Raw genomic sequence first — 27,283 nt, 5'->3', positions numbered from 1 at the left:
GCTCCTGTCAAGGTCTGTTGTGACATCCTTGTTGAGTAGCAGACACTCATCAGCCCTCATTTCTCTTTCATCCAAAGATAACATTTGACGATGTTCATCTCATTTGGTCCAATTTGAAATACTTCCCTTTGCTTCCATGATGCTCTGCTGGTTTCTCTAATAATTTTCTGGCCTTTTCAGTCTCTCTCTTTCTCTTTCTTTTTTTAATATACATTTTTAAAATTTAACACTCTGTGTGTGTAGGGGGTTTCAGGGGTTGGGTGATCCTCTTCCTGCATTGTTGTTTTTTTTTTTTTTAACATCTTTATTTGACGTATAATTGCTTTACAATGGTGTGTTAGTTTCTGCTTTATAACAAAGTGAATCAGTTATACATATACATATGTTCCCATATCTCTTCCCTCTTGCGTCTCCCTCCCTCCCACCCTCCCTATCCCACCCCTCCAGGCGGTCACAAAGCACCAAGCTGATCTCCCTGTGCTATGCGGCTGCTTCCCACTAGCTATCTACCTTATGTTTGGTAGTGTATATATGTCCATGCCTCTCTCTCGCTTTGTCACAGCTCACCCTTCCCCCTCCGCATATCCTCAAGTCCGTTCTCTAGTAGGTCTCCTGCATTGTTTTAGTTAAGTGTTCTGCAGGTGTCTGTCTGAGACATCTTTCCTTTTGCCAGCTACATGCATTCTTAGGTAATCTGCTTCATTCCCAAGTCAGCAGCGCTGATTATTTTCAAATCCTTGCTGTAGCGTCTATCTTTCCTGAGCTGTGGGTGTGAATACCCAGTTGTTGGATTTATCTGTGTGTCATACAAGACCTGGAGGTCAGAACCTTCAGCTCTGCCTCTCCTTCCACCCACTTGATTAACCAGAACCTGGGTTTTGTTTTGACCGTATTTACCTCCCATTCCCAATCCAAAAGACATCCTTTCTAACTCCCATGCATGGTGGTTTGTCTAATTTGCTTAGAGTCAAGAGCAACCTCCTTAGTTCAGGCCACCTGCAACCTCCCACCAGTAGCAGTCACCCACTAGCAGTCTGGAACTCGACTATTCTGCTGAAGCAGAAACCCAGTTACATTACTCACGTGTGTTATGCCCTCTATAGACTTAGGTATGAAGTTCCACATTCTCAACTTGGTTATTTTTTTGTTTTTTTTTGTTTTTAATTTTGCTTCTGGTTTAGGGATCCCAAGTCTACCATCCTATCTACTCCCCCACTCCTGATACTGTAATATCTATACAGAATATCTCATTCTCAATTCTCTCCCTCAGCTCCTGCCATACTGAGTTAATTTGAACTTTGTAAATGTTTCATGTGTCCTCTGTCTGCAAGTCTTCTGTACATGCATTTCTCTCATTCTGGAGTTCTCTGACCTAATTCCCACTTGCTGTACCCATCTATTAGCGCTGTTCATCTTTTAGGTGTCAACTTTGCTTTAACTCCTTAAGTCTCCTGAATGCCTTTATAATATCTGGAACTTTGTCCATCACAGAACATAATACCACACGTTGAACAGGGATGGAACTGAACTTTTTTTTTTTTTTCCGTCTCTTACTGGGTCTTTAGCCTAGGAATTACAGAAATCATATCTATCCTGTTCACTTTTTGTTTTGCCAGGGTCCAGCACATGTGTAGCATATATTAGCCTTTCAATAAATTGTGATTGAATGTCAGAGTCTATAAATAATCTAATGACCTAGCATTATTCTTGGGAATGGTGAGGTAGATTTTCTTCTGTCAGGGCAAAATAGTCATAAAATTTCTGTGGGTTCCTGTAACTGTCCCTAGGCAGATAAATGGACTTTTACAACTGGACATCTATAACTAAATAGTGTGCTATTTCTCCTTGGTAATGTAATATTTTAATCAAATTTAAATGTCTTTAAAGAGGGTGCTTGGTCACAATTTAGTTATTGTGAGTGAGGCCTGATATTCAGTGATTCCATTGTTTTCACCAATTTTTTCCAAATTTCCAGGATAATGCTGATAGGAGTTTTACAAAGCGATTGAAAGACTTCTCATAAGAAAAGAAGCTCTAGTCCTCAGTCATTTAGAAAGACCTGTGTGTACTAAGAAATTTTAAGTCTTCCAAGAAACATTTTCAGTTTGGGCTATCACTGTTTCCGACATTTCAAGCAGTATGATGATCCTATTATATTTTCTGTGACATGATTTTATGATTCTATTTGACAATAAAAATGAAGTAATTTTTTATTGTAAAAATCAAGTTTGGTATAATATAAAATTTGAGAAAGGATTATATAAATAAGCATTCAACTAATGATAATACTTTAGGAATATGTTAAAGTTAAATAATATCATATTTTCCTCTGTGTTCCGGATAATGAGGAAAGAAAGCAGATTACTCATTTTAGATATACCCTTTTTATTTAACCATCATAAAAGATGAAAGGATTTTTATATGATATTTTGTAATTTAATTTAGTATTTTATTTACTAAGAGATGATTATAATGTCAGTAAGTCATAACCTTCATGTGAATGTTAATATTTAAGCCATTTTTTTCATTTAAAAGTATACATAGTCTGAAAAAAATATACATAATCTATAAATGATAAATTGTTTATAATGTGTTTATAGACAAAAGTATGTAAAGGTGAGTTTATTTCTTAGTTACTTTCTCTAAATCTCATGCTATTAGGAATAACAACTTTTAAATTATAAACAGTTTTAAAAATCACGTATAATCCCACTACCTTCTCATATTGTTTTCATTCATAGTTGCTTTCAGTATTTATGTCCTTGTGGTATATAGATATGAGTATTAATATTTTTCATTTGTTTTCATAATGGTGTATAAACAATTTTGTGCTTTTTAATTACCATTTTATTTGAAATACGTTTTTAATTCTACATAATTATTTTCATACTTGTCTAGATACAATGTAATATAAATCAGCTTTTAGATAGAAACCATGACTTCTGGTTTGAAATTTTACTTTTTATTCTTGAAACTTATTTACTGTTAGTAACACATCATAAGATTTGAATATTTGAATACCTAACTTTTTCTTTTAAATATCAGTCATTATGAGATTGGTAGGATTTTTTTTAACATCTTTATTGGAGTATAATTACTTTACAAGGGTGTGTTAGTTTTTGCTTTATAACAAAGTGAATCAGTTATACATATACACATATGTTCCCATATTTCTTCCCTCTTGCATCTCCCTCCCTCCCAGGCTTCCTATCCCACCCCTCTAGGTGGTAACAAACCACCAAACTGATCTCCCAGTGCTATGCAGCTGCTTCCCACTGGCTATCTATTTTACGTTTGGTGGTGTATATATGTCCATGCCACTCTCTCACTTTGTCACAGCTTACCCTTCCCCCTCCCCATATCCTCAAGTCCATTCTCTAGTAAGTCTGTGTCTTTATTCCCGTCTTACCCTTAGGTTCTTCATGACCTTTTTTTTTTTCTTCTTCTTAGATTCCATTATATATATGTTAGCATACGGTATTTGTTTTTCTCTTTCTGACTTACTTCACTCTGTATGACAGAATCTATGTCCATCCACCTCACTACAAATAACTCAATTTCGTTTCCTTTTATGCCTGAGTAATATTCCATTGTATATATGTGCCACATCTTCTTTATCCATTCATTCGATGATGGACACTTAGGTTGCTTCCATCTCCTGCTATTGTAAATAGAGCTGCAATGAACATTTTGGTACATGACTCTATTTGAATTACGGTTTTCTCAGGGTATATGCCAGGTAGTGGAATTGCTGGGTCATATGGTAGTTCTATTTGTAGTTTTTAAATATAATTTAATATAGATTTGTAGTTTTTAAATATAATTTAATATAGATCCATTGATCTATATTTCTGTTTTTGTGCCAGTACGAAACTGTCTTGATTACTGTAGCTTTGTAGTATAGTCTGAAGTCAGGGAACCTGATTCCTCCAGCTCCATTTTTCGTTCTCAAGATTGCTTTGGCTATTCAGGGTCTTTTGTGTTTCCATACAAATTGTGAAATTTTTTGTTCTAGTTCTGTGAAAAATACCAGTGGTAGTGTGATAGGGATTGCATTGAAGCTGTAGATGCTTTGGGTAGTAGAGCCATTTTCACAATGTTGATTCTTCCAATCCAAGAACATGGTATATCTCTCCATCTATTTGTATCATCTTTAATTTCTTTCATCAGTGTCTTATAATTTTCTGCATACAGGTCTTTTGTCTCCTTAGGTAGGTTTATTCCTAGATATTTTATTCTTTTTGTTGCAGTGGTAAATTGGAGTGTTTTCTTGATTTCACTTTCAGATTTTCCATCATTAGTGTATAGGAATGCCAGAGATTTCTGTGCATTAATTTTGTATCCTGCTACTTTACCAAATTCATTGATTAGCTCTAGTAGTTTTCTGGTAGCATCTTTGGGATTCTCTATGTATAGCATCATGTCATCGGCAAACAGTGACAGCTTTACTTCTTCTTTTCTGATTTGGATTCCTTTTATTTCTTTTTCTTCTTGATTGCTGTGGCTAAAACTTTCACAACTATGTTGAATAAGAGTGGTGAGGGGGGGAACCTTGTCTTGTTCCTGATCTTAGTGGAAATGCTTTCAGTTTTTCACCATTGAGGACGATGTTGGCTGTGGGTTTGTCACATATGGCCTTTATTATGTTGAGGAAAGTTCCCTCTATGCCTACTTTCTGCAGGGTTTTTATCATAAATCGGTGTTGAATTTTGTCGAAAGCTTTCTCTGCATCTATTGAGATGACCATATGGTTTTTATCCTTCAATTTGTTAATATGGTGTATCACATTGATTGATATGCATATATTGAAGAATCCTTGCATTCCTGGAATAAACCCCACTTGATCATGGTGTATAATCCTTTTAATGTGCTGTTGGATTCTGTTTCCTAGCATTTTGTTGAGGATTTTTGGATCTATGTTCATCAGTGATATTGGCCTGTAGTTTTCTTTCTTTATGACCTCCTTGTCTGGTTTTGATATCAGGGTGATGGTGGCCTCGTAGAATGAGTTTGGGAGTGTTCCTCCCTCTGCTATATTTCGGAAGAGTTTGAGAAGAATAGGTGTTAGCTCTTCTCTAAATGTTTGATAGAATTCACCTGTGAAGCCATCTGGTCCTGGGCTTTTGTTAGTTGGAAGATTTTTAATCACAGTTTCAATTTCAGTGCTTGTGATTGGTCTGTTCATATTTTATATTTCTTCCTGGTTCAGTCTTGGCAGGTTGTGCGTTTCTAAGAATTTGTCCATTTCTTCCAGGTTGTCCATTTTATTGGCATAGAGTTGCTTGTAGTAGTCTCTCATGATGTTTTGTATTTCTGCAGTGTCAGTTGTTACTTCCCCTTTTTCATTTCTAATTCTGTTGATTTGAGTCCTCTCCCTTTTTTTCTTGATGAGTCTGGCTAATGGTTTATCAATTTTGTTTACCTTCTCAAAGAACCAGATTTTAGTTTTATTGATCTTTCCAATCGTTTCCTTCATTTCTTTTTCATTTATTTCTGATCTGATCTTTATGATTTCTTTCCTTCTGCTAACGTTTGGGTTTTTTTGTTCTTCTTTCTCTAACTGCTTTAGGTGCAAGGTTAGGTTGTTCATTTGAGATGTTTCCTGTTTCTTAAGGTAGGATTGTATTGCTATACACTTCCCTCGTAGAACTGCTTTTGCTGCATCCTATAGGTTTTGGGTCGTCGTGTCTCCATTGTCATTTGTTTCTCAGTATTTTTTGATTTCCTCTTTGATTTCTTCAGTGATCACTTCGTTATTAAGTAGTGTATTGTTTAGCCTCCATATGTTTGTATTCTTTGCAGATCTTTTCCTGTAATTGATACCTAATCTCATAGCATTGTGGTCAGAAAAGATAGTTGAAACAATTTCAGTTTTCTTAAATTTACCAAGGCTTGACTTGTGACCCAAGATATGATCTCTCCTGGAGAATGTTCCATGAGCACTTGAGAAAAATGTGTATTCTATTGTTTTTGGATGGAATGTCCTATAAATATCAATTAAGTCCATCTTGTTTAATGTGTCATTTAAAGCTTGTGTTTCCTTATTTATTTTCATTTTGGATGATCTGTCCATGGGTGAAAGTGGGGTGTTAAAGTCCCCTACTATGTATATGTTACTGTCAATTTCCCCTTTTATAGCTGTTAGTATTTGCCTTAGATATTGAGGTTAGATATGTTGGGTGTGTAAATATTTGCAATTGTTATATCTTCTTCTTGGATTGATCCCTTGATCATTATGTAGTGTCCTTCTTTGTCTCTTGTAATAGTCTTTATTTTAAAGTCTATTTTGTCTGAGATGAGAATTGCTACTCCAGCTTTCTTTTGATTTGCATTTGCATGGAATATCTTTTTCCGTCCCCTCACTTTCAGTCAGTATGTGTCCCGATGTTTTAAGTGGGTCTCTTGTAGACAGCATATATATGGGTCTTGTTTGTGTATCCATTCAGCCAGTCTGTGTCTTTTGGTGGGAGCATTTAATCCATTTACATTTAAGGTAATTATCGATATGTATGTTCCTATTCCCATTTTCTTAATTGTTTTGGGTTTGTTATCCTAAGTCTTCTCCTTCTCTTGTGTTTCCTGCCTAGAGAAGATCCTTTAGTATTTGTTGTAAAGCTGGTTTGGTGGTGCTGAACTCTCTCAGCTTTTGCTTGTCTGTAAAGGTTTTAATTTCTCCATCAAATCTGAATGAGATCCTTGCTGGGTAGAGTAATCTTGGTTGTAGGTTTTTCTCCTTTATCACTTTAAATATGTCCTGCCACTCCCTTCTGGCTTGCAGAGTTTCTGCTGAAAGATCAGCTGTTAACCTCATGGGGATTCCCTTTTGTGTTATTCGTTGTTTTTCCCTTGCTGCTTTTAATATGTTTTCTTTGTATTTAATTTTTGATAGTTTGATTAATATGTGTCTTGGCGTGTTTCTCCTTGGATTTATCCTTATGGGACTCTTTGTGCTTCCTGGACTTGATTAACTTTTTCCTTTCCCTTATTAGGGAAGTTTTCAACTATAATCTCTTCAAATATTTTCTCAGTCCCTTTCTTTTTCTCTTCTTCTTCTGGGGCCCCTATAATTCGAATGTTGATGCATTTAATGTTGTTCCAGAGGTCTCTGAGAGTGTCCTCAGTTCTTTTTATTCTTTTTTCTTTATTCTACTCTGCAGTAGTTATTTCCACTATTTTATCTTCCAGGTCACTTATCCATTCTTCTGCCTCAGTTATTCTGCTATTGATCCCTTCTAGAGTATTTTTTATTTCATTTATTGTGTTGTTCATCATTGCTTGTTTCCTCTTTAGTTCTTCTAGGTCCTTGATAAATGTTTCTTGCATTTTCTCTATTCTATTTCCAAGATTTTGGATCATCTTTTTTATCATTATTCTGAATTCTTTTTCAGGTAGACTGCCTATTTCCTCTTCATTTGTTAGATCTGGTGGGTTTTTGCCTTGCTCCTTCATCTGCTGTGTGCTTCTCTGTCTTCTCATTTTGCTTATCTTACTGTGTTTGGGTTTTCCTTTTTGCAGGCTGCTGGTTCGTAGTTCCTGTTGTTTTTGGTGTCTGTCCCCAGTGCCTAATGTTGGTGCAGTGGGTTGTGTAGGCTTCCTGGTGGAGGGGACTAGTGCCTGTGTTCTGGTGGATGAGGCTGGATTTTGTCTTTCTGGTGGGCAGGTTCACGTCTGGTGGTGTGTTTTTTGGGTTGTCTGTGGACTTATTATGATTTTAGGCAGCCTCTCTGCTAATGGGTTGTGTTGTGTTCCTGTCTTCCTAGTTGTTTGGCATAGGGTGTCCAACAGTGTAGCTTGCTGGTCATTGACTGAAGCCAGGTGTTGGTGTTGAGATGGAGATCTCTGGGACATTTTCGCTGTTTGATATTACATGGAGCTGGGAGGTCTGTTGTGGACCAGTGTCCTGAACTTGGCTCTTCCACCTCAGAGGCACAGCACTGACTCCTGGCTGGAGCACCAAGAGGCTTTCATCCACACGGCTCAGAATAAAAGGGAGAAAAAGTAGAAAGAAAGAGGATAAAATAAAATAAAGTATCAAAATAAAAAATAATTATTAAGAAATAAATTTTTTTAAAAGTTAAAAAAAAAAAAGGAACAGACGGACAGAACCCTAGGACAAATGGTGAAAGCAAAGCTACACAGACAGAATCTCACACAGAAGCATACACATACACACTCAAAAAAGAGGACAAGGGGAAAAAATAATATATCTTGCTCTCAAAGTCCACCTCCTCAATTTGGGATGATTCGTTGTCTCTTCAGGTATTCCACATATGCAGGGTACATCTAGTTGATTGTGGAGCTTTAATCCGCTGCTTCTGAGGCTGTTGGGAGAGATTTCCCTTTCTCTTCTTTGTTCTCACAGCTCCCAGTGGCTCAGCTTTGGATTTGGCCCCACCTCTGCGTGTAGGTCGCCGGAGGGCTTCTGTTCTTCGCTCAGACAGGACAGGGTTAAAGGAGTAGCTGATTTGGGGGCTCTGGCTCACTCAGGCCCTGGGGAGGGAAGGGTACGGATGCGGGGCGAGCCTACGGCGGCAGAGGCCGGCATGATGTTGCACCAGCCTGAGGCGCACCGTGCGTTCTCCCGAGTGAGTTGTCCCTAGATTCCGGGACCCTGGCAGTGGCGGGCTGCACAGGCTCCTGGGAGGGGAGGTGTGTGGAGATTGACCTGTTCTCGCACACAGGCTTCTTGGTGGCGGCAGCAGCAGCCTTAGCGTCTCATGCCCATCTCTGGGGTCCGCGCTCTTAGCCGCGGCTCGCGCCTGTCTCTGGAGTTCCTTTAAGCAGCGCTCTTAATCCCCTCTTCTGGGGCACCAGGAAACAAAGAGGGAAGAAAAAGTCTCTTACCTCTTTGGCAGGTCCAGACTTTTTCCCTGGACTCCCTCCTTGCTAGCCGTGGTGCACTAACCCCTTCAGGCTGTGTTCTCGCTGCCAGTCCTCTATTGGTAGTATTTTCATACAAACACGTTAAATGTAAGAAGAGCACATCACCTAATTTGCACATGAAAACAAGTCATTTCTGAAACGAATTTGATTTACAATCTAAATAGGGATCATAATTTTGTGCATATAAACCTCAGTGCTTGGGTCACTATGACCTTGAATAATTGGATGAGTTGAAAAAAATAAAGAAAAAAGTAAGAAAGAAAAGATTCAGTTGGAAAAGTTTCTCTGCCAATGACATGACATCACCCTTGGAACCATTTTGATATTGTGAAAAAAGGATCAGGAAAGTACTACCACCTCGTAGCTGGGGACTGCCCATAACAGCCTAACTACATAAACAGTTTTCTGTACTTTCCAAAGCTGCCAGCATAAATGTCTGAGATTTTTAATGAAGAAAACAGACGTAAATGGAGGGTGGTGGTGATGGTAACCTCTGCCTGTGTGATGAGAGATCTAAAAGAGGGAGGTTTCCAGTCTTAATTATCTATGAAAATCAAATTTAGGTGAAAAGTAGAAAGTAGAAAAGTTATGATATAGTTTTAATTCTGAGAAAACTAAATGTAATGCCTTCTATGCTCTAACCTTTTAAAAAAGAGATTGATCATTTTCATATTCACACAGGGATCCTAAGAGACAGATCAATAATTCATGAAATAAATATTTATTTCTTATGAGATTTCTGAGATGAGGAAAGTGCCAATGTTTATATATAGATGGGAATTCTAGATATGTCCAACTCTGTGGGGGATTTTTTTTCTTTCTTTTAAAAAAATTCTTTCCCAGGATATATAAAACACTAGCCTTTAAAAAATTTCTCACTAGCCTTTTAAAAAATTCCTGTTAGAAATAATGTTTAATAGAGAATCCATTTTCGCATGGACCTTTTTATTTTCTTCAAAACCATAATATTATATAGAACATGAATGATTAAATTAATGTTTGCACTTTAGTTTGACAACAGTAAAATTTTTGTTTTTGTTATAGAGGCATATTCAGATGACCACATTGACTCTTGAAATGTCATTAATGAATGTCATAACTACATATTTCCTGCCTTGTATTGAATAATTTGTTTCCTGAATTATGTAGTTCAATAAGGATGTGAATGAGTTATCTTTTCCACGTCTTATGATTGTGCTGTACAGAATAATGGAACTGTCTACAATATCTGTAAAACACAAAGGTTTTCTCATTGTAATTAATACGGTACTTGTTTCAATAGCATTTGCTTCAGTTTTAGTACAATAGAAATATTTGGATAGAATACCAGATATTTGAGAGGAATCGGATAAAATGGTACTGGACTAATTTCCTCATCTATTCTATACCATAACATCTCTTTTAGGGTCTTAGGAAGCTAGAAAAAGGCAGTTGGCACTTCTGTACATTTTTGACCATCATATTTAATGTATAAACATTTTTTTGTTTTGAGTTCGTTTCGCATTTTCAGTGAAAAGTTAATGATTGTATAAACAGAGTGAGGATTTTAGGTGCTTCCTTTTAACAGTAATATAAAATTACAGCCAAAGCTAGTTTGCTTCAGCTTCATTGTGTTGAGGTGAGATAATTATAGTTTATGACAAGAAATAATAAAAAAATTAAAAACTATAACTGTTCCTACCACTACAGATATTAAAATTGCAGTAGAATGTGTAGTAATTTTTTAAAGAAGATTGGCAGAATTTTCCCTAAAATATTTACACTCTAGATATATTCAAGATTTTTTTTTTTGAGGGTTCAGAGCATCTCTCAGTGTGTTTACCTCTCTCTGTCATCCATCTTCCCTCACCTTCTCCTAAACCCAAAACATACACAAGGACTCAGATTTTACATGTAAAATGAATGCCAAAAGATGCTTAAGGAGAAGGGGAGATAAGTCACGAAGGAGATGCTCTGAGAGATCTGAAAGGAGTAAGTGGGGAAGCAATATTGTACTTTATTTTTTTTCCTTCCAGTCTTACAATTGATATACAGCACTGTATAAGTTTAAGGTGTATAGCATAATGATTTGACTTACATATATCATGAAATGATTACCACAATAAATTTAGTAAACATCCATTATTTCATATAGATACAAAATAAAAGAAAAAACAATTTTTCCTTGTAACGAGAACTCTTCGAATTTATTCTCTTAACAACTTTCATGTATAACCTACAGCAGTGTTAATTATATTTATCATGTACATTACATCCCTAGTACTTATTTATCTTATAGCTGAAGTTTTTACCTTTTGATCACCTTCATCTAGTTTCTCCTCCCCTGCCTCCTGCCTCTGGGAACTGCAAATCTGATCTCTTTTTCTGTGAGATTGTTTGTTCGCTTGTTTGTTTTTGAAGTATTGCCTAAAACACCATGTTAGTTCCTGGTGCACAACATAGCGATTTGATATTTCTATACATTACAAAATGATCACCACAATAAATCTAAGTATCATTTGTCACCATAAAAGGTATTACATTATTATGGACTATATTCTCCACGCTGTTCATTTCATGCCCATAGCTCATTTATTTTGTAACTGCAAGTTTGTACCTCTTAATCTCTCTCATCTAATTCTCTCACCTCACCACTCCCATCCCCTCTGGGAACCACCTGTTCATTCTCTGTTATGACTGTTATTTGTTATGTTTGATCATTTGTTTTGTTTTTTAGATTACACATGTAAGTGAAATTATATGGCATTTTTCTTTCACTGTCTGACTTATTTCACTTTGAATAAAACCCTCTAGATTCATCCATGTTGTTGCAAATGGCAAGATTTCTTTCTTTTTTATGGCTTAATAATATTCCATTTTCTATATGTATCACCATTTCTGTATATTAATACATTCATATATTGGTGGACATTTAGGTTGCTTCCATATCCTGGCTATTGTAAATAATGCTGTGAACATAGGAGTGCATGTATCTTTATGAGTTAGTGTTTTTGTTTACTTGGAAAAAATACCCAGAAGTGGAATTACTGGATTATTTTGAGGGACCTCCATACTATTTTCCGTAGTGGATGCACCAATTTACATTCCCGTCAACATTGCATGAGGGTTCCCCTTTTTCCACATCCTTGCCAACACTTATTTTTTTTTGATAATAGCCACTTTAATAGATGTGAGATGATATCTCATGTGTGGTTTTGATTTGCATTTCCCTGAGTGATTAATTATGTTGAGCATCTTTTCATGTGTTCGTTGGCCATTTGTGTGTCTTCTTTGGTGAAATATCTATTCAGGTCCTCTGCCCATATTTCATTGGGTTGTTTGGTTTTTTGATGTTGAGTTGTATGAGTTCTTTGTACGTTTTGGATATTAACCCCTTATTGGACATATCATTTGCAAATATCTTCTCCCATTCAGTGGGTGACCTTTTTGTTTTGTTGATAGTAGTTTCCTTCACTGTGCAAAAACTTTATAGTTTGATTTAGTCCCATTTGTTTATTTTGATTTTGTTTCCCTTGCCTGAGGAGACATATCCAAAAAATATTGCTAAGATCAGTGTTAAAGAGTATACTACCTATGTTTTCTTCTAGAAGTTTTGTGGTTTCAAGTCTTATATTTAGGTCTTTAATCTTTTGTGAGTTTATTGTTGTATATGGTATGAGAAAGCAGTTTGATTCTTTTACATGTAGCTATCCAGTTTTCCCAATACCATTTATTAAAGAGGCTGTCTTTTCTCATTGTATATTCTTGCCTTCTTTGTCATAGATTATTAACCATATAAGCATAGTTTTATTTCTGGGCTCTCTGTTTTGTTCCATTCATCTATGTATCTGTTATTGTGCCAATACTATACTGTTTTGATTACTGTACCTTTGTAGTACAGTTTGAAATCAGGGAGCATGATACTTCCAGTTTTGTTCTTCTTTTTTCAAGATTGCTTTGGCTATTTGGCACCTTCTGTGGTTCCATATAAATTTTAGGATTATTTGTCCTAGTTCTGTGAAAAATGTCATGGATATTTTGATAGGAATTGTGTTGAATGGAGATTGCTTTGGGTAGTATGGACATTTTCACAATATTAATTCTTCCAATCTGTGAGCATAGTTTATCTTTTCATTTATTTGTGTCTTCTTCAGTTTCTTTCACCAATGTCTTATAATTTCCAGAGTACAAATCTTTTACCTCCTTGGTTAAATCTATTCCTAGGTATTTTATTCTTCTCGATGCAATTGTAAATGAAATTGTTTTTTAAATTTCTCTTTCTGATAGATCATTATTACTATATAGGAATGCAACAGATTTCTGTATATTGTTTATATCTTGCAACTTTTCTGAATTCATTTAGTAGATCTAATAGTTTTTTTGTGGAGTATTTAGGGTTTTCTATATATAGTATGATGGCATCTTCAAACAGTGGCCCTTTTACTTCTTCCTTTCCAACTTGGATGACTTTTATTTCTTTCTCTTGCCTAATTTCTCTGGCAGTGATTTCCAAACTGTTGAATAAAAATGGGGAGAGTGGGCATCCTTGTCTTCTCCTGATCTTAGAGGAAATGCTTTCAGCTTTTCACCATTGAGTATGACAGTAGCTGTGGGTTTGTCATATGTGGCCTTTATGTTGAGGTATGTTTCCTCTATAACACTTTGTTGAGAGTTTTTGTTGTAAATGGGTGTTGAATTTTGTCAGAATTCTTTCTGCATCTATTGAGATGATTATATGATTTTTATCCTTCTTTTTGTTAATGAGGTGTATCACATTGAGTGATTTGCATATATTGAACCATTCTTGCATCCCTAGAGTAAATCTTACTTGATCATGAGGTATGATCCTTTTAATGTATTATTGCATTTGGTTTGCTGGTATTTTGTTGAAGATTTTTGCATCTATGTTCATCAGTAATAATCACCTATAATTTTCTTTTTGGTAGTGTCTTTGTTTGGTTTTGGTATTAGGGTAATGCTGGCCACATAGAATGACTTTGAAAGCATTCCTTCCTCTTCAGTTTTTTGAAATAGTTTGAGAAGAATAGGTATTAAGTCTTCTCTAAATGTTTGACAGAATTCACCTGTGAAGATGTCTGGTCATGGACTTTTATGTGTTGGGATTTTTTAGATGTTTGATTCAATTTCTAGTAATGAGTCTGTTTAGAGTTTTTATAACTTTCTGATCATTCTTGGAAGATTGTATAGGCATACTTCATTTTATTGCACTTTGTTTTATTGCACTTCACACATACGTTTTTTATAAATTGAAGGTTTGTAGCAACCATGTGTTGAGTAGTCTATCAGCACCATTTTTCCAACAGCATTTGCTCACTTCGTGTGTCTGTGTCACATTTTGGTAATTCTCATAATATTTCTAACTTTTTCATTATTGTTTTGTTTGTTATGGTGATCTGTGACCAGTTAGCGGTTATGGTGATAAGTGATCTTTGATATTACTATGTAATTGTTTTGGGGTGTCGTGAACCTCACCCATATAAAATGGCAAACTTAATCGAATATTGAAATGATGACGAATCATTTAGAATATTACATAAATGTAGTTTTAAAGCAACGGCATGGTTTGAGAGGTTTACTCCAGATTTGAAAAGAGTTCTGCTGTGGGTAAAGTGCTATTAAACAGCACTGCATGCTACAGAGAAATAATTTGTGAAAGGAAGAGTCAGTTGATGTGGCCAACTTCATTGTTGTCTTATTTTAAGACATTGCCACAGTCAGCCCACCCTCCAGCAGCCACCACTCTGATCAGTCAGCAGCATCAGCATTGAGGCAAGACCCACAACCAGCAAAAAGATTATGACTTACTGAAGGCTCAGATGATGGTTAGCAATTTTTAGCAATAAAGTATTTTTTCAGTAAGGTATGTACATTGTTTTTTTTAGACACAATGCTATTGCACACTTAATAGACTACACTATTGTGTAAACAAACCTGATATATGCACTGGGAAGCCAAAAAATTTCTGTGACTTGCTTTATTGCGACATACGTTTTACTATGGTAGTTTGGAACTAAACCCGTAATATCTCTGAGGTATGCCTGTATGTTTCTAGGAATTTATCCGTTTCTTCTAGGTTGGCCAGTTTGTTGGCATGTAATTGTTTGTAGTAATTTCTTATGGTCCTTTGTATTTCTGTGGTGTCCTTTTTAACTTCTCCTTCATTTCTGGTTTTACTGATTTGGGCTCTCTTTTTTTTCCTGAGTTAATCTGGCTAAAGGTTTGTTGATTTTGTATCATTTCAAAGAACCAGCTCTTAGTTTCATTGATTTTTTTTTCTTTTTTTATTATCTATTTCATTTATTTCCACTTTCATTATTATTATTTCCTTCCTTCTACTAACTTTGGGTTTTGTTTTTTCTTTTTCTAGTTCCTGTAAGTGTAAGGTTAGATTGTTTATTGTTTTCTGGTTTCCTCAGATAGGCCGGCCTGTATCACTGTATATTTTCCTCTGAGAACTACTTTTGCTGCATCCCACAGATTTTGGATCCTTGTTTTTCCATTTTCATTTGGAGATATTTTTTATTTCCTCATTGGTTTTTTCAGTCACCTATTGGTTGGTTACTAGTATATTGTTTAGCCTTCACATGTTTGTATTTTTTGCATTGTTTTCCCCTTGTGTTGGTTTCTAATCTCACGCCCTTGTGGTTGGAAAATATGCTTGATATGATTTCAGTCTTAAATTTATTGAGACTTGTTCTGTGGCCTAGTGCATCATCTGTCCTGGGAAGTGTTTCATGTGCACTTGAAAAGAAAGTATATTTTCCTGCTTTGGGATGGAATATTCTATACAGATCTATTAAGTCCATGTTCATTGCAGCACTATTTACAATAGCCAGGACATGGAAGCAACCTAAGTGTCCATTGACAGATGAATGGATAAAGAAGATGTGGCACATATATACAATGGCATATTACTCAGCCATAAAAGGAAGTGAAATTGAGTTATTTGTAGTGAGGTGGATGGACCTAGAGTCTGTCATACAGAGTGAAGTAAGTCAGAAAGAGAAAAACAAATACCATATGCTAACACATATATATGGAATCTAAAAAAAAATTGATTCTGAAGAACCTAGGGGCAGGACAGGAATAAAGACACAGATGTAGAGAATGGACTTGAGGACATGGGTGGGGGAAGGGTAAGCTGGGACGAAGTGAGAGAGTAGCACTGATATATATACACTACCAAATGTAAAATAGATAGCTAGTGGGAAGCAGCTGCATCGCACAGGGAGATCACCTCAGTGCATTGTGACCACTTAGAGGGGTGGGATAGGGAGAGTGGGAGGGAGACGCAAGAGGGAGGGGATTTGGGGATATATGTATACATACATTTCACTTTGTTATACAGCAGAAACTAACACAACATTGTAAAGCAATTATACTCCAATAAAAATGTTTAAAAAAAATTGAAAACATAAAAAAAAAGAAAGGTCCATATGGTCTAATGTGTCATTTAAGGCCAGTGTTTCCTTATTGGTTTTCTATCTGGATGATCTGTCCACTGATGTAAGTGAGGCATTAAGGTCTTCTACTATTATTGTGTTACTGTCAGTTCCTCCCTTTATGTTTGTTAGTATTTGCTTTATGTGCTTAGATACTCCTATGGGTGTGTGTATGTACATGTGTGTGTTGTTCTATCTTCTTGCTGGATTGATCCCTTCCTCATTATGTAATATCTTTGTCTCTTTTTACAGTCTTTGTTTTAAAGTCTATTTTGTCTGATATAAGGATTGCTATCACCAATCTCTTTTCATGTCTGTTTGTATGGTATGGAATACCCTTTTCCATCCCCTCACTTTTAGTCCATGTGTGACATTAGATGTGAAGTGAGTCTCTGGTAGGCAGCATGTATATGGATCTTGTTGTTTTTATCCATTCAGCCACTCTATTTTCTGGATTGCAACATTTAGTCCATTCACATTTAAAATAATTATTGATAAGTATGTACTTACTGCAGTTTTGTTAGCTGTATTCTGGTTATTTTTGTTGTTCTTCTGTGTTCCTTTCTTCTCTTGTGATTTGGTTACTTTCTTTACAGTTAATGTTTGTATTACTTCCTCTTTATTTTTGTGTATCTAATATCAATTGGTTTATGGTTACCATGAGGTTCTTATGTAACAACCTATGTATATAGCAGTCTATTTTAAGTTGATCATTGCTTAAGTTTGAGTGTATTCTAAAAACACTACAGTTTTATTCCCCTCTGCCATGTTTTATGTTTTTGAGGTCATATTTTACATCTAAAAAATTTTGTGTATCCTTAAATAATTATTGTAGATATATTTGATTTTACTAGTTTTTTATTTTAATCTTCATACTAGCTATATAGTTGGTTGATCCATTACCTTTACTTTGTATTTGCCTTTACTGGTGGCATTTTTCTCTTGCATAATTTTCATATTTCTGGTTATGTTCTTGTCTCTTCTGCTTAAAGAAGTCCTTTTAACGTTTCTTAAAAGGTTGGTTTAGTGGTGATGAACTCATTTACTTTTTGCTTGTCTGGTAAACTGTTTATCTCTCCTTCAATTCTGAACATTAACTTTGCCAGCTAGAGGTTCTTGGTTGTGTTTTTCCTTTAAATTCTTTGAATATGTCATGCCACTACCTTTTGGCCTGCAAGTTTTCTGCTGAAAAATCAGCTGATAACCTCACTGGTTTTACCTTGTATGTGTCAAGTTGTTTTTCTCTTGCTGCCCTTAATACTCTCTTTATCTTTAACTTCTGACATTTTAATGATAGTGTATATGTGAAGATCCCCTTGGGTTCACCTTTTAGGAATTCTCTGGGATTCATGGACTCAAATGTATTTCCTTCACCAGTTTAGGGGAATTTTCATCCATTGTTTCCTCAAACAGGTTTTCTCTCCCTTTCTTTCTCCTCTTTCTGGGACCCCTATAATGCAAATGTTAGAATGCTTATTGTTATTCCCGAGGGTCCTTAAACTATCCTCATTTTTGAAAATTCTTTTTTCTTTTTTGCTATTTTGATTGGGTGATTTCCATTACCCTGTCCTCCAGATTGCTGATCCTTTCTTCTGCATCATCTAATCTGCTGGTGGTTCCCTCTAGTTTCTGGTTTTTCTCTATTTCGTTTAGTTTTTTCTGAGGTTTTTGTCTTGTTCTTTCATTTGGAACATATTCCTTTGTTTCCTCACTTTACCTAATTCTCTGTGTTTGTTTCTGTGTATTAGGTAGATCAGCTATATCTCCTGGTCTTCAAAGAATGGCTTTGTATAGAAGGTGTTCTGTGGGGCCCAGTGGTGTGGTTCTTCCTGGTCACCAGAGCCAGGTGCTCCAGGAACATCCTCTGTGTGGGCTGTCTGCATCCTCCTGTTGTGGCTGGGCTGCAGTTGCTGTGGGTGCACTAGTGTATGGGGCTGGTCCCCAGTACAACTGGCTATAAGGCCTGGCCACAACAGTTGTGGGCACTCTGGTGTACTGGGTTGGCCAATGGGATGGGACCCTCTTTGGGGAGACATTGGTGCTGACCAAGGGCACCTGCTGGGACTGGCAGGGTGAAGGGCTGCTTTAGTGGGGCTCTGGTGCTGGATGAGGCTGCTTGTTGGGACTGGCAAGGTAGGGGGCCACTTTGGAGGAATGCTGGCTATGTCAGGTCCATTGGCAAACCGGAGTGGGGCAAATGGTACATTAAGTTTGATGGAGAGAGTCAGAAATGTCACCTGCTAGTGCCAGGTTGCTAGGTAGAAGGTGAGCCAAATAAAAACAAAACAAATAAAAACACTGGCACCTGCCAGCCCCTTTATACCCAGAGAAAGTTGCAACAGATCCCTGCCCCTCAAGCACATGCCCTAAAATTAGTAAATGAATTTCTTTCTTATATCACCCAGGTACTTTTCTAACTGCTGCCTCTGCACTGGGACTTGGAAAGAGTGACTCTGTGCATGTGCCCTTTAAGAGCAGAGTCTCAGTTTCCTACAGCCCTTCTGCTCTCCTGCACATAAACCCCAATGGTTTTAAAGCCAGATGTTATGTGGGCTCATCTTTCTGGTGCAGGTCTCCCAGGAAGGGGGGCCCAAGGTGGGGCTTGGACCCGTCGCTCCTTGGGGAAGACCTCTGGGGCTCTGATATCCCTCCCACTTGTGGGTTCCTTCACTGGGTACATGGGTTCTGATTAGACTGCTTCTCTGCCCTTCCTACCTGTCTCATTGTAGGTTTTTCTTTTTATCTTCAGTTGTGGAAAGTATTTTCTTCTAGTCTTCAGGTCATTCTCAGAGACGGTTCTCTATCTGTAGTTGTAATTTTGGTGTATCTCTGGGAGGAGGTGAGCCCAGGGTCTTCCTTCTCTGCTATCTTGTTCTACCCCCACTTTAGTTTATTATTGATATGATCTGTGACGTGGCTCTAATTAGGACTTGTTCTAGATCTGTTTTAATCTGCAGGCTTTCTTTTCTTCACGTTGGTGCCCTTGAATCACTGCCCAGAAGTCTGGGTTATAGTGGGTAACATAGTTTCCGAGAAGAGTTTAGTGCCTTTTGGTGATAAAGTGTATACAATATTTGTTTTGTGTGGTGATGGCTGGTAGGGGGTCACACTGGCACTGCCCCATTCACTGTACACACTGGCACTGCCCCATTCACTGTACACTGTATTAGTAGAATATTAAGGGGATACCTAATGCAGAAAACATGCTTTGAAGTTAGAGGTTTATAGAATGAAAGCACATTGATGGGAGAGGCTTACTTTTTTTCTTCTTTTTGAGAGGGGTCTTTTAATTAATTAATTATTTAATGGCTGCATTGGGTCCTTGTTGCTGCACGCAGGCTTCCTCTGGTTGCGGTGAGCGGGGGCTAGTCTTTGTTGCGCTGCACGGGCTTCTCATTGCGGTGACTTCTCTTGCTGTGGTTGTGGAACACGGGCTCTAGGTGTGCGGGCTCAGTAGTTGTGGCACGTGGGCTCAGTAGTTGTGGCTCTCAGGCTTAGTTGCTCTGCAGCATGTGGGATCTTCCCGGACCAGGGATCGAACCCCTGTCCCCTGCATTGGCGGGCGGATCCTTAACCACTGCACCACCAGGGAAGTCCAAGGTTTACTTTTGTTAATACAGTTTTCCTTCTTTTGCTAGATTCTCCTGAATTATTTTGGAAACTATGTACCTAATGCATGGACACAAGACAATGGCTGCACTCTTTGTGAAGTGGATACAGTTGACTTGTCTGCAGTAGATGTAAGTGGAATTGACTCTGTGTGAAACGTAGTAATAAAAAATAGTGAGGTGGATGGACCTACAGTCTGTCATACAGAGTGAAGTAAGTGAAAAAGAGAAAAATAAATACCAGATGCTAACACATATATATGGAATCTAAAAAAAAAAATGGCACTGATGAATCTAGTGGCAGGGCAGGAATATAGACATACAGAATGGACTTGAGGACACAGTGGGGGTAGGGGGAAGCTGGGGCGAAGTGAGAGTAGCATCGACATATATACACTACTGAATGTAAAATAGTTAGCTGGTGGGAAGAAGTAGCATAGCACAGGGAGATCAGCTTGGTTCTTTGAGATGACCTAGAGGGGTGGGATAGGGAGGGTGGGAGGGAGGCTCAAGAGGGAGGGGATATGGGGATATATATATATGCTTATGGCTTATTCACTTTGTTGTGCAACAGAAACTAACACAGTATTGCGAAGCAATTATACTCTAATAAAGATCTATTACAAAAAAAGTACATTGTCATGAAATACAATAATTTGTAAAAGAAAAAAAGCACATTATTTTATAGTATTGATAATATGGTAGATAATGGATTTAAAAAGCTAAAACATGATGACTCCGAAAGTTGCTGGATTTGTGTATTTCCAGCAAAACCAGTTAATAATTGACCCTAGCGAAAAGGGCTTGATTGTTAATATATACTAGCTTGCTATGGTTGGGTGCTCTTGTTTTATTTTAGTCTGGTAACTTGGTCAAAGTATTGAGGTACAATGCTTTGTTATTTATATGGACTAATTTTATCTGTGCTTGATTTTCAAATTTGATGATTTTAAAATAATACTATATGACTAAGGACTGTTTTAATATTTTATAGATAGTAACTTATATTAATTTCACAAATCCCTTAAGTAGGTAGTGCTGTTGACTGAGTTTTACAGATGAGAAAACTAAGGTATATATACGTTCAGTAACTTACTTAAGGCATGTGATTTTTTTTTTTAAGTGTTGGGGGTGGGATTTAAATTTAGGCAGTCTGGCTCCAGATCCTATAATCTTGATCACTGTGCAATTTCACCTGGATGTAATGTACATATTATATGCCAGACACAGTGCTACTTATACATGTGTTTCATAGAGAATTATAGCTATAGTTTAATGTTTATACGTTGAGAGTAAATGAGCAACTGAAAGTAATTATTATGTGTCTATTAAACATTTTATGTATCCTTCTCTCATCAACCAGAGCAGTTTTAGGATATCTTATAGTAACATTTTTCTTCCAAAAAATTTCTCTTGTAACTTGTGTATGAACAATTGAATTCTAGGGATGATTTTGTCATTAAGGCTGATTCTTTCCTTCATTCACCATAGGTTTATTGAGTATCTACAGCATTCCAGATAAGTATAGACAGAAATAAAATTCACCTTAAAATAGTTCTGGTGACTCCTGTACCCATGCAAATACAAAAATACTCTCACCGTAAAGCACTCAGACTCCTGAATTAAATAGTTTCTGTTCTATTCTGAAAAGGAGGATAAAGAGTAACTTGTCCACATTTAGGACCTTCTGAATAGAACCCTATTTTACTTGAAAATAAGACTTTTTGGCCAGTCTCTCAAATAACAGACTGCATGTTTCCTATCTGGAAAGAAAGCCAGGAACTTTCTGACTGAAGCTGCATCATGAAGATGTTTAAAAATTCATCCTGATCGTTTTTGCAAAGTCTTCTGGAGAGAGAGTTAAAGCTTTTTATCTGTTTAGTATCCTTTTACATAAACTTTCTGGTGCAAAGATTGAAAAATATTTATATTATAGTTTTTTATCTTTATTTTTTGCATATAGGTGAAAATCACCTAATTCTTAAGCTAAGTTTTTTGTCTTATAGACTGTTAGAAAGGAAAAGCATTTTATTATGCAAAATAAATTTCTTATGTGTTTTATATGTGTAGTAATTATGCAACAGGGATATAAAAATTAAAATGATGTGGGTAGTTAAGATCTAGGGCTACCATATACTTAGGTGTGGGCCGTAGGCAAGTTTCTCTATACGTAAAAATGATAATGGCTATCTCAGAGGATTGGTAGGAGGGTTAAATGAAATTATATAGATGTGTATATATAATGATATTTTATATGTATAAATTATATATATGAGGTGCTAAGCCTTGATAATAGCTAACTGTTGTACTCTTAGTATCATTAGTATATAAAAATGAGCTTAGATTGACAATGGAGATGTAGCATGTTGAAGCCCAGTTCTTTACCTACTAATTTATGTGTTCTGAGTTGCTTAACTCTTCTAAGTCCCATTTTCCTCATGTGTAAATTTGGGGTAATAAATAACTTCTAAGGTTATTACAAAATTTAAATGAAATGCATCACATCATTTGATAAGGGAGAATTGTCATCTAGTTTTTACTCATTTTCCCTGTTAAATTGAGAACTCCTAGAAGGTAGATATTTTGTCTTTAGTTGTTTGTATTTGTTTATTGATTTAGCAATAAATATTTGGGTGACTGAATGAATTGATAAGAAGGACAACAGTGTATGACTTGTACTTCAGTGCAAACAAATAATGTTATTATCCAGATAACAGAGGAATATGTGAGGTATCATGTGTGAAAAGATGGGGGAGAGGTACCTAATTCAGCACTTAACATATATGGTACTTTAAAATATCTTGGGCTTCCCTGGTGGCGCAGTGGTTGAGAGTCCGCCTGCCGATGCAGGGGACACGGGTTTGTGCCCCAGTCTGGGAAGAGCCCACATGCCGCGGAGCGGCTGGGCCCGTGAGCCATGGCCGCTGAGCCTGCGCGTCCGGAGCCTGTTCTCCGCAACGGGAGAGGCCACATCCATGAGGGGCCCGCGTACCAAAAAAAAAAAAAAAAAAAAGCTGTAATCTTTATTAAAAATTTTTTTCTTGCTCAGTAATGCACTGTATTTATTTATTTATTTTTTTACCTTTTGACCTCCTTCACCCATCTGTATGTAGTTTGTAATTTAAAAATCTATAATCTTTAACGTCAGGCTTTAAGACACTGATTAAAAAAGGCATTATAAAGAAATCTTTCATATGGTTCTGGTAATAACACTATTACATGGCATTTACTTACGTTTCTTTCTTCCTCAATCATTTGTAAGTTTTCCAAGCAAGGAATTTTCACTCCTTTTTAAAAACGTTTCTTATCACAAGGACGGACTAATAGTGGATATTTCAGAATTGTTCATGCAATGAATGAAAGAAACTATTCTCTGAAACATACCCAAACAGAAATTAAGAAAATGTTAAAAATCGATACAAGATAAAATACATTAGTGAAAGAAAGTAGCTTTCCTTATATATAATATAATGATGAAGCAAAATAAAGTACTATCAGTAAAATGAGATTAAAGGTTCAGGGATAGAAATAAAGTCTCAAGTCCTCTGTGATTGTTTTCTTTGAGCTACAAATTAACCACTAAACTTCCAAACCATGGAAAAAAACATGGAAGCACAATTAGCATTCTGGCTTCATAGATGAAGCTGTCAAATAGATTTAGATCTGAAGGAAGTTTCTTTTAGGACCATCTTAAAGGAAGCATTAAATAGTAAAGCAGGTAGTAACCTTAATTACAGTATCCCTATGTTATACAATAGTGAGTTTCCTCTTCAACCTAAATCATAATGTTAAGATGTGATTCAGTAAAATCACTTTGGTGGGGTCCACAAAAATGTATTAGAGAATTGTCATGGGGCAGTCAAATTTAGAAGGTTAAGTTGTACTGATATTCTAGTTTATGTTTTATGTTGTATTGATTAAAACTTGAATAGAATTTAAAGTAAAACCATGCTAATTCTAATTTGCGTTTATGTTTGCCACAAAACAAAGGTTCACCCCAATGTAACAATAGGTGTTTTTATTGAGCAACCAACCCCTTTCCTACCTCGATTTCTGGACATATTGTTGACACTGGATTACCCAAAAGAAGCAGTTAAACTCTTCATTCATAACAAAGTAAGTATTTGAGAAATGAATATTTTATGGGAAAACTGTTTTGATCTTATTTGGAACTATTTGTTATTATTTAGTCATGTCTAAAAAAATTTTTTAAATTTGAGTTAAATTCAGTGGGGGATTTTTGAAGTCATTACTACTCTGCGTATTTAGGACCTAAGGATTATAGAGTTTAGAAACTAGTATCATACTATTGGGATGAGACACGTGAAACTGTCAATTTTTTGTAGATCAAAAATGGTTGAATATCAGCCATTTTTATATGTTCAACCTTATAATGAAGAGATGTCAAAGGGCCTATAGTTCTGGTACTTTCTTTTATAGAACCGATCATTAAATTGTTTGCAGCTAATGATAATACCCAACATCAGAACTTGAAATATCTTCCATATACAGTATTGTTTTGATTAATTACACAATGGCATGCTCTTCCCCGAAAGATTTTGATGCTGTCATTTCCCTCAAAAATATTCAGAACCTCCCAAATACCTCCTACGTATAGTCTAAATTTAAAGACATTTTTCCTCAATATTTTTCAATTTTGCTTGTCTCTTCCCTGTTAAAACAGTTGGCATTTATTATCACCTAGAAAAGCTCAATAGCTGTGAAGTATGCTCTTTTCTCTCTTTTGTCCTAATACTTTTTGTTTAAGATTGTTCTTTCTTCCTGATGTACATATCGGCTAATCATTTGCCTTTTCCAGAGACTATTTTATATTTGCAGAAAACCACCTCAGATAAGTTTAAAGGGGTGGATGTATTGAGCATTGGCTTTGTAAAATGCATTGTAATACATGTACTTACATTAAAGTATTTTGTTTTTATGTATTGTGTCTTTTATTTATATTTTTCCTCCTTTCGTAGGACCTAAAACCTCTTGATAGCAGGAGTTATCTTCTTTTATTTAAAATTAACTCTATGCAGCTTTTGTATGATAAGTAGTTTTAACAAGCTGTGAAAAGCTTTCAAAAATACTTAGTGAAACTTGATACATAAAGAGCTCTGAAATGCTCTAATGATGGCGATAGGTAACCTTATCTAAATTTTAGCAGAGTTAGATCACCTTATTTAAATTTTAGCACAGTTGAATCACACTAATTTGATGACTTTTCATGTTGATTATTTTCTCATCATATTTTCTTATCAATAAAATTTTAACTTTCCCTTCTTTTTGTGAAAAACACAACTTTTTATGTGACCATTAATTTTCTCTCTGCTTAAAATAATATTGTAATATTTATTTTATAAAAAAGATTATAACAGATTAATCTGTTAGGTTTAATAGATATTTTTTATGGATATTTTACAAAACATGTCTAAGATTCTCAGGGCACAAGCCATTTTCCCCCTCAAGTCAGAAATATTTAATAGCACTCAGGATTTAAATATTAATGCAAGGACTAGGAGTAGATGTTAAAAGAATTTTCAAGTATATTTTTTTGAAAAAATTGATATGTATCTATTTTAGATTCTACATGTGATATTTAGATGATATTTCAATATAATATGCTTAATATAGTTATCACTTTGCCTGTAGTGAGTGAGTATGTGAATGGTGGAATTCACAAATTTTGAATGTGAAGTCATCCCTACATATGAATACTTCAGTCATCTTATTGTCTTTTTTCTCACTACTTTTCTTCCTTTTTAAACTAATTTTCAATTTTTAAAATATGTTACAGGAAGTTTATCATGAAAAGGACATCAAGGTGTTTTTTGATAAAGCTAAACATGAAATCACTACTATGAAAATTGTAGGACCGGAAGAAAATCTAAGTCAAGCCGAAGCCAGAAACATGGGAATGTATGTTTTAGCAAATTTAAATTCAACCAGTATCTACTAAAGAAACTTAAAAAAGACAGACAACTTTTCTTCAAAATTAGTGTCCTAAACTTGGATGTCTCAACTGTGTGTGTGCATGTGTGCCCACACATGAGCATACCTCTGCTGTTCGAACTATATCTATGTTTGTGTGTATTTATATCTAAAGGGCCATGAAAGTTATTTACGTTTTTCTTTTAATGGCTAAGAGTCAATATATTTATTCAAAATATTAACTGAACTTCAGATCAAGATTTAAATCCCCAGACAGATGAGTAGTGTGACTGATGTAGCAGTGATTTAAATATACATTATCTGAAGCTTTTGTGTGGCAGAAATGTGTGTTTCAGATATTCTAGTTACCTATTGATCTAAATAGTACTATAACCACAGAAGAAATATTTTAGGTCCTTTGTTTAGCCCCTTTAATACTTCAGACAGATTACTAATAAAATTCTGGTAATAGCGAAAACGATCACTTATTCAGTGAATGTGAATTGAATATGCCCATCAGTGGGTTAAAAGTTGGTGATGAAAAGGTAAGACTCAGTGATTTCTCAGCAGGAGACGTTCTTGTCTTGTGCTGTGGAAGCTTCAGGCCCAAAGTGATGGAAAGTGCCTATTATGGGGGTAAAGGGACAGGCAGGAAAACGGGCCTTAGAAAAACCAAACAGATGTTATTACTAATGGTTCCATAACTTCATCATTGGAGAGTACCTTGGGTCCACATTTAGAACTTATTTTCTCTATTTAAAAAATTTTTGTATGTGCTCTGTTGTATCTGGCTTTGCCTTAGCACAGTGTTTTTTAATTCACTCATGTCATTACAATTATCAGCAGCTCATTCCTTTTCATTGCTGACTAGTATTTTATCATATGAATATACTGCAAGTGGTTTACACACGCCCCTGGTAATAGACATCGGGCTGTGTCCAGTTTGGGGCCAGTATGAATAAGGCTGCTAATGAAGATTCTTTATTAGAAGTGTGAATATGTGTGTTGTGTGTGTGTGTGTGTGCGTGTGCGTACATATGCTTTAATACATTTTGGGAAAATACCAAGGAGTGGACTAACTAGGTCATAGGGTTAGGATAGATGTATGTTTATAAGAAACAGCTAAATAGTCCAAAATGGTTGTACATTTTTTAAAATTTTATTTATTTTTATTTTTGGGTGTGTTGGGTCTTCGTTTCTGTGCGAGGGCTTTCTCCAGTTGCGGCAAGCGGGGGCCGCTCTTCATCGCGGTGTACAGGCCTCTCACTATCGCGACCTCTCTTGTTGCGGAGCACAGGCTCCAGACGCGCAGCCTCAGTAGTTGTGGCTCACGGGCCCAGTTGCTCCGTGGCATGTGGGATCTGCCCAGACCAGGGCTCGAACCCGTGTCCCCTGCATTAGCAGGCAGATTCTCAACCA

At 36.2% G+C, this 27,283-nt stretch overlaps 1 protein-coding gene across 1 annotated transcript in view; it reads left to right on the top strand.

Moving 5' to 3' along the window:
* PLOD2 (procollagen-lysine,2-oxoglutarate 5-dioxygenase 2) overlaps positions 1-27,283 on the top strand; it is a 107,372-nt gene that overhangs the window by 63,718 nt on the left and 16,371 nt on the right. The window contains exons 8-10 of the mRNA XM_060011389.1: positions 19,964-20,065; positions 23,924-24,049; positions 25,731-25,852. Coding sequence (XP_059867372.1) covers positions 19,964-20,065; positions 23,924-24,049; positions 25,731-25,852 — 350 coding nt within the window. The remainder of the gene's footprint in view (positions 1-19,963; positions 20,066-23,923; positions 24,050-25,730; positions 25,853-27,283) is intronic.

This window comes from Delphinus delphis, chromosome 4 (assembly GCF_949987515.2).
Source record: "Delphinus delphis chromosome 4, mDelDel1.2, whole genome shotgun sequence".
Taxonomy (NCBI): Eukaryota; Metazoa; Chordata; class Mammalia; order Artiodactyla; family Delphinidae; genus Delphinus; species Delphinus delphis.
The sequence above is the reverse complement of the archived record's forward strand: the minus strand, read 5'-3'. Positions and strand labels throughout refer to the sequence as shown.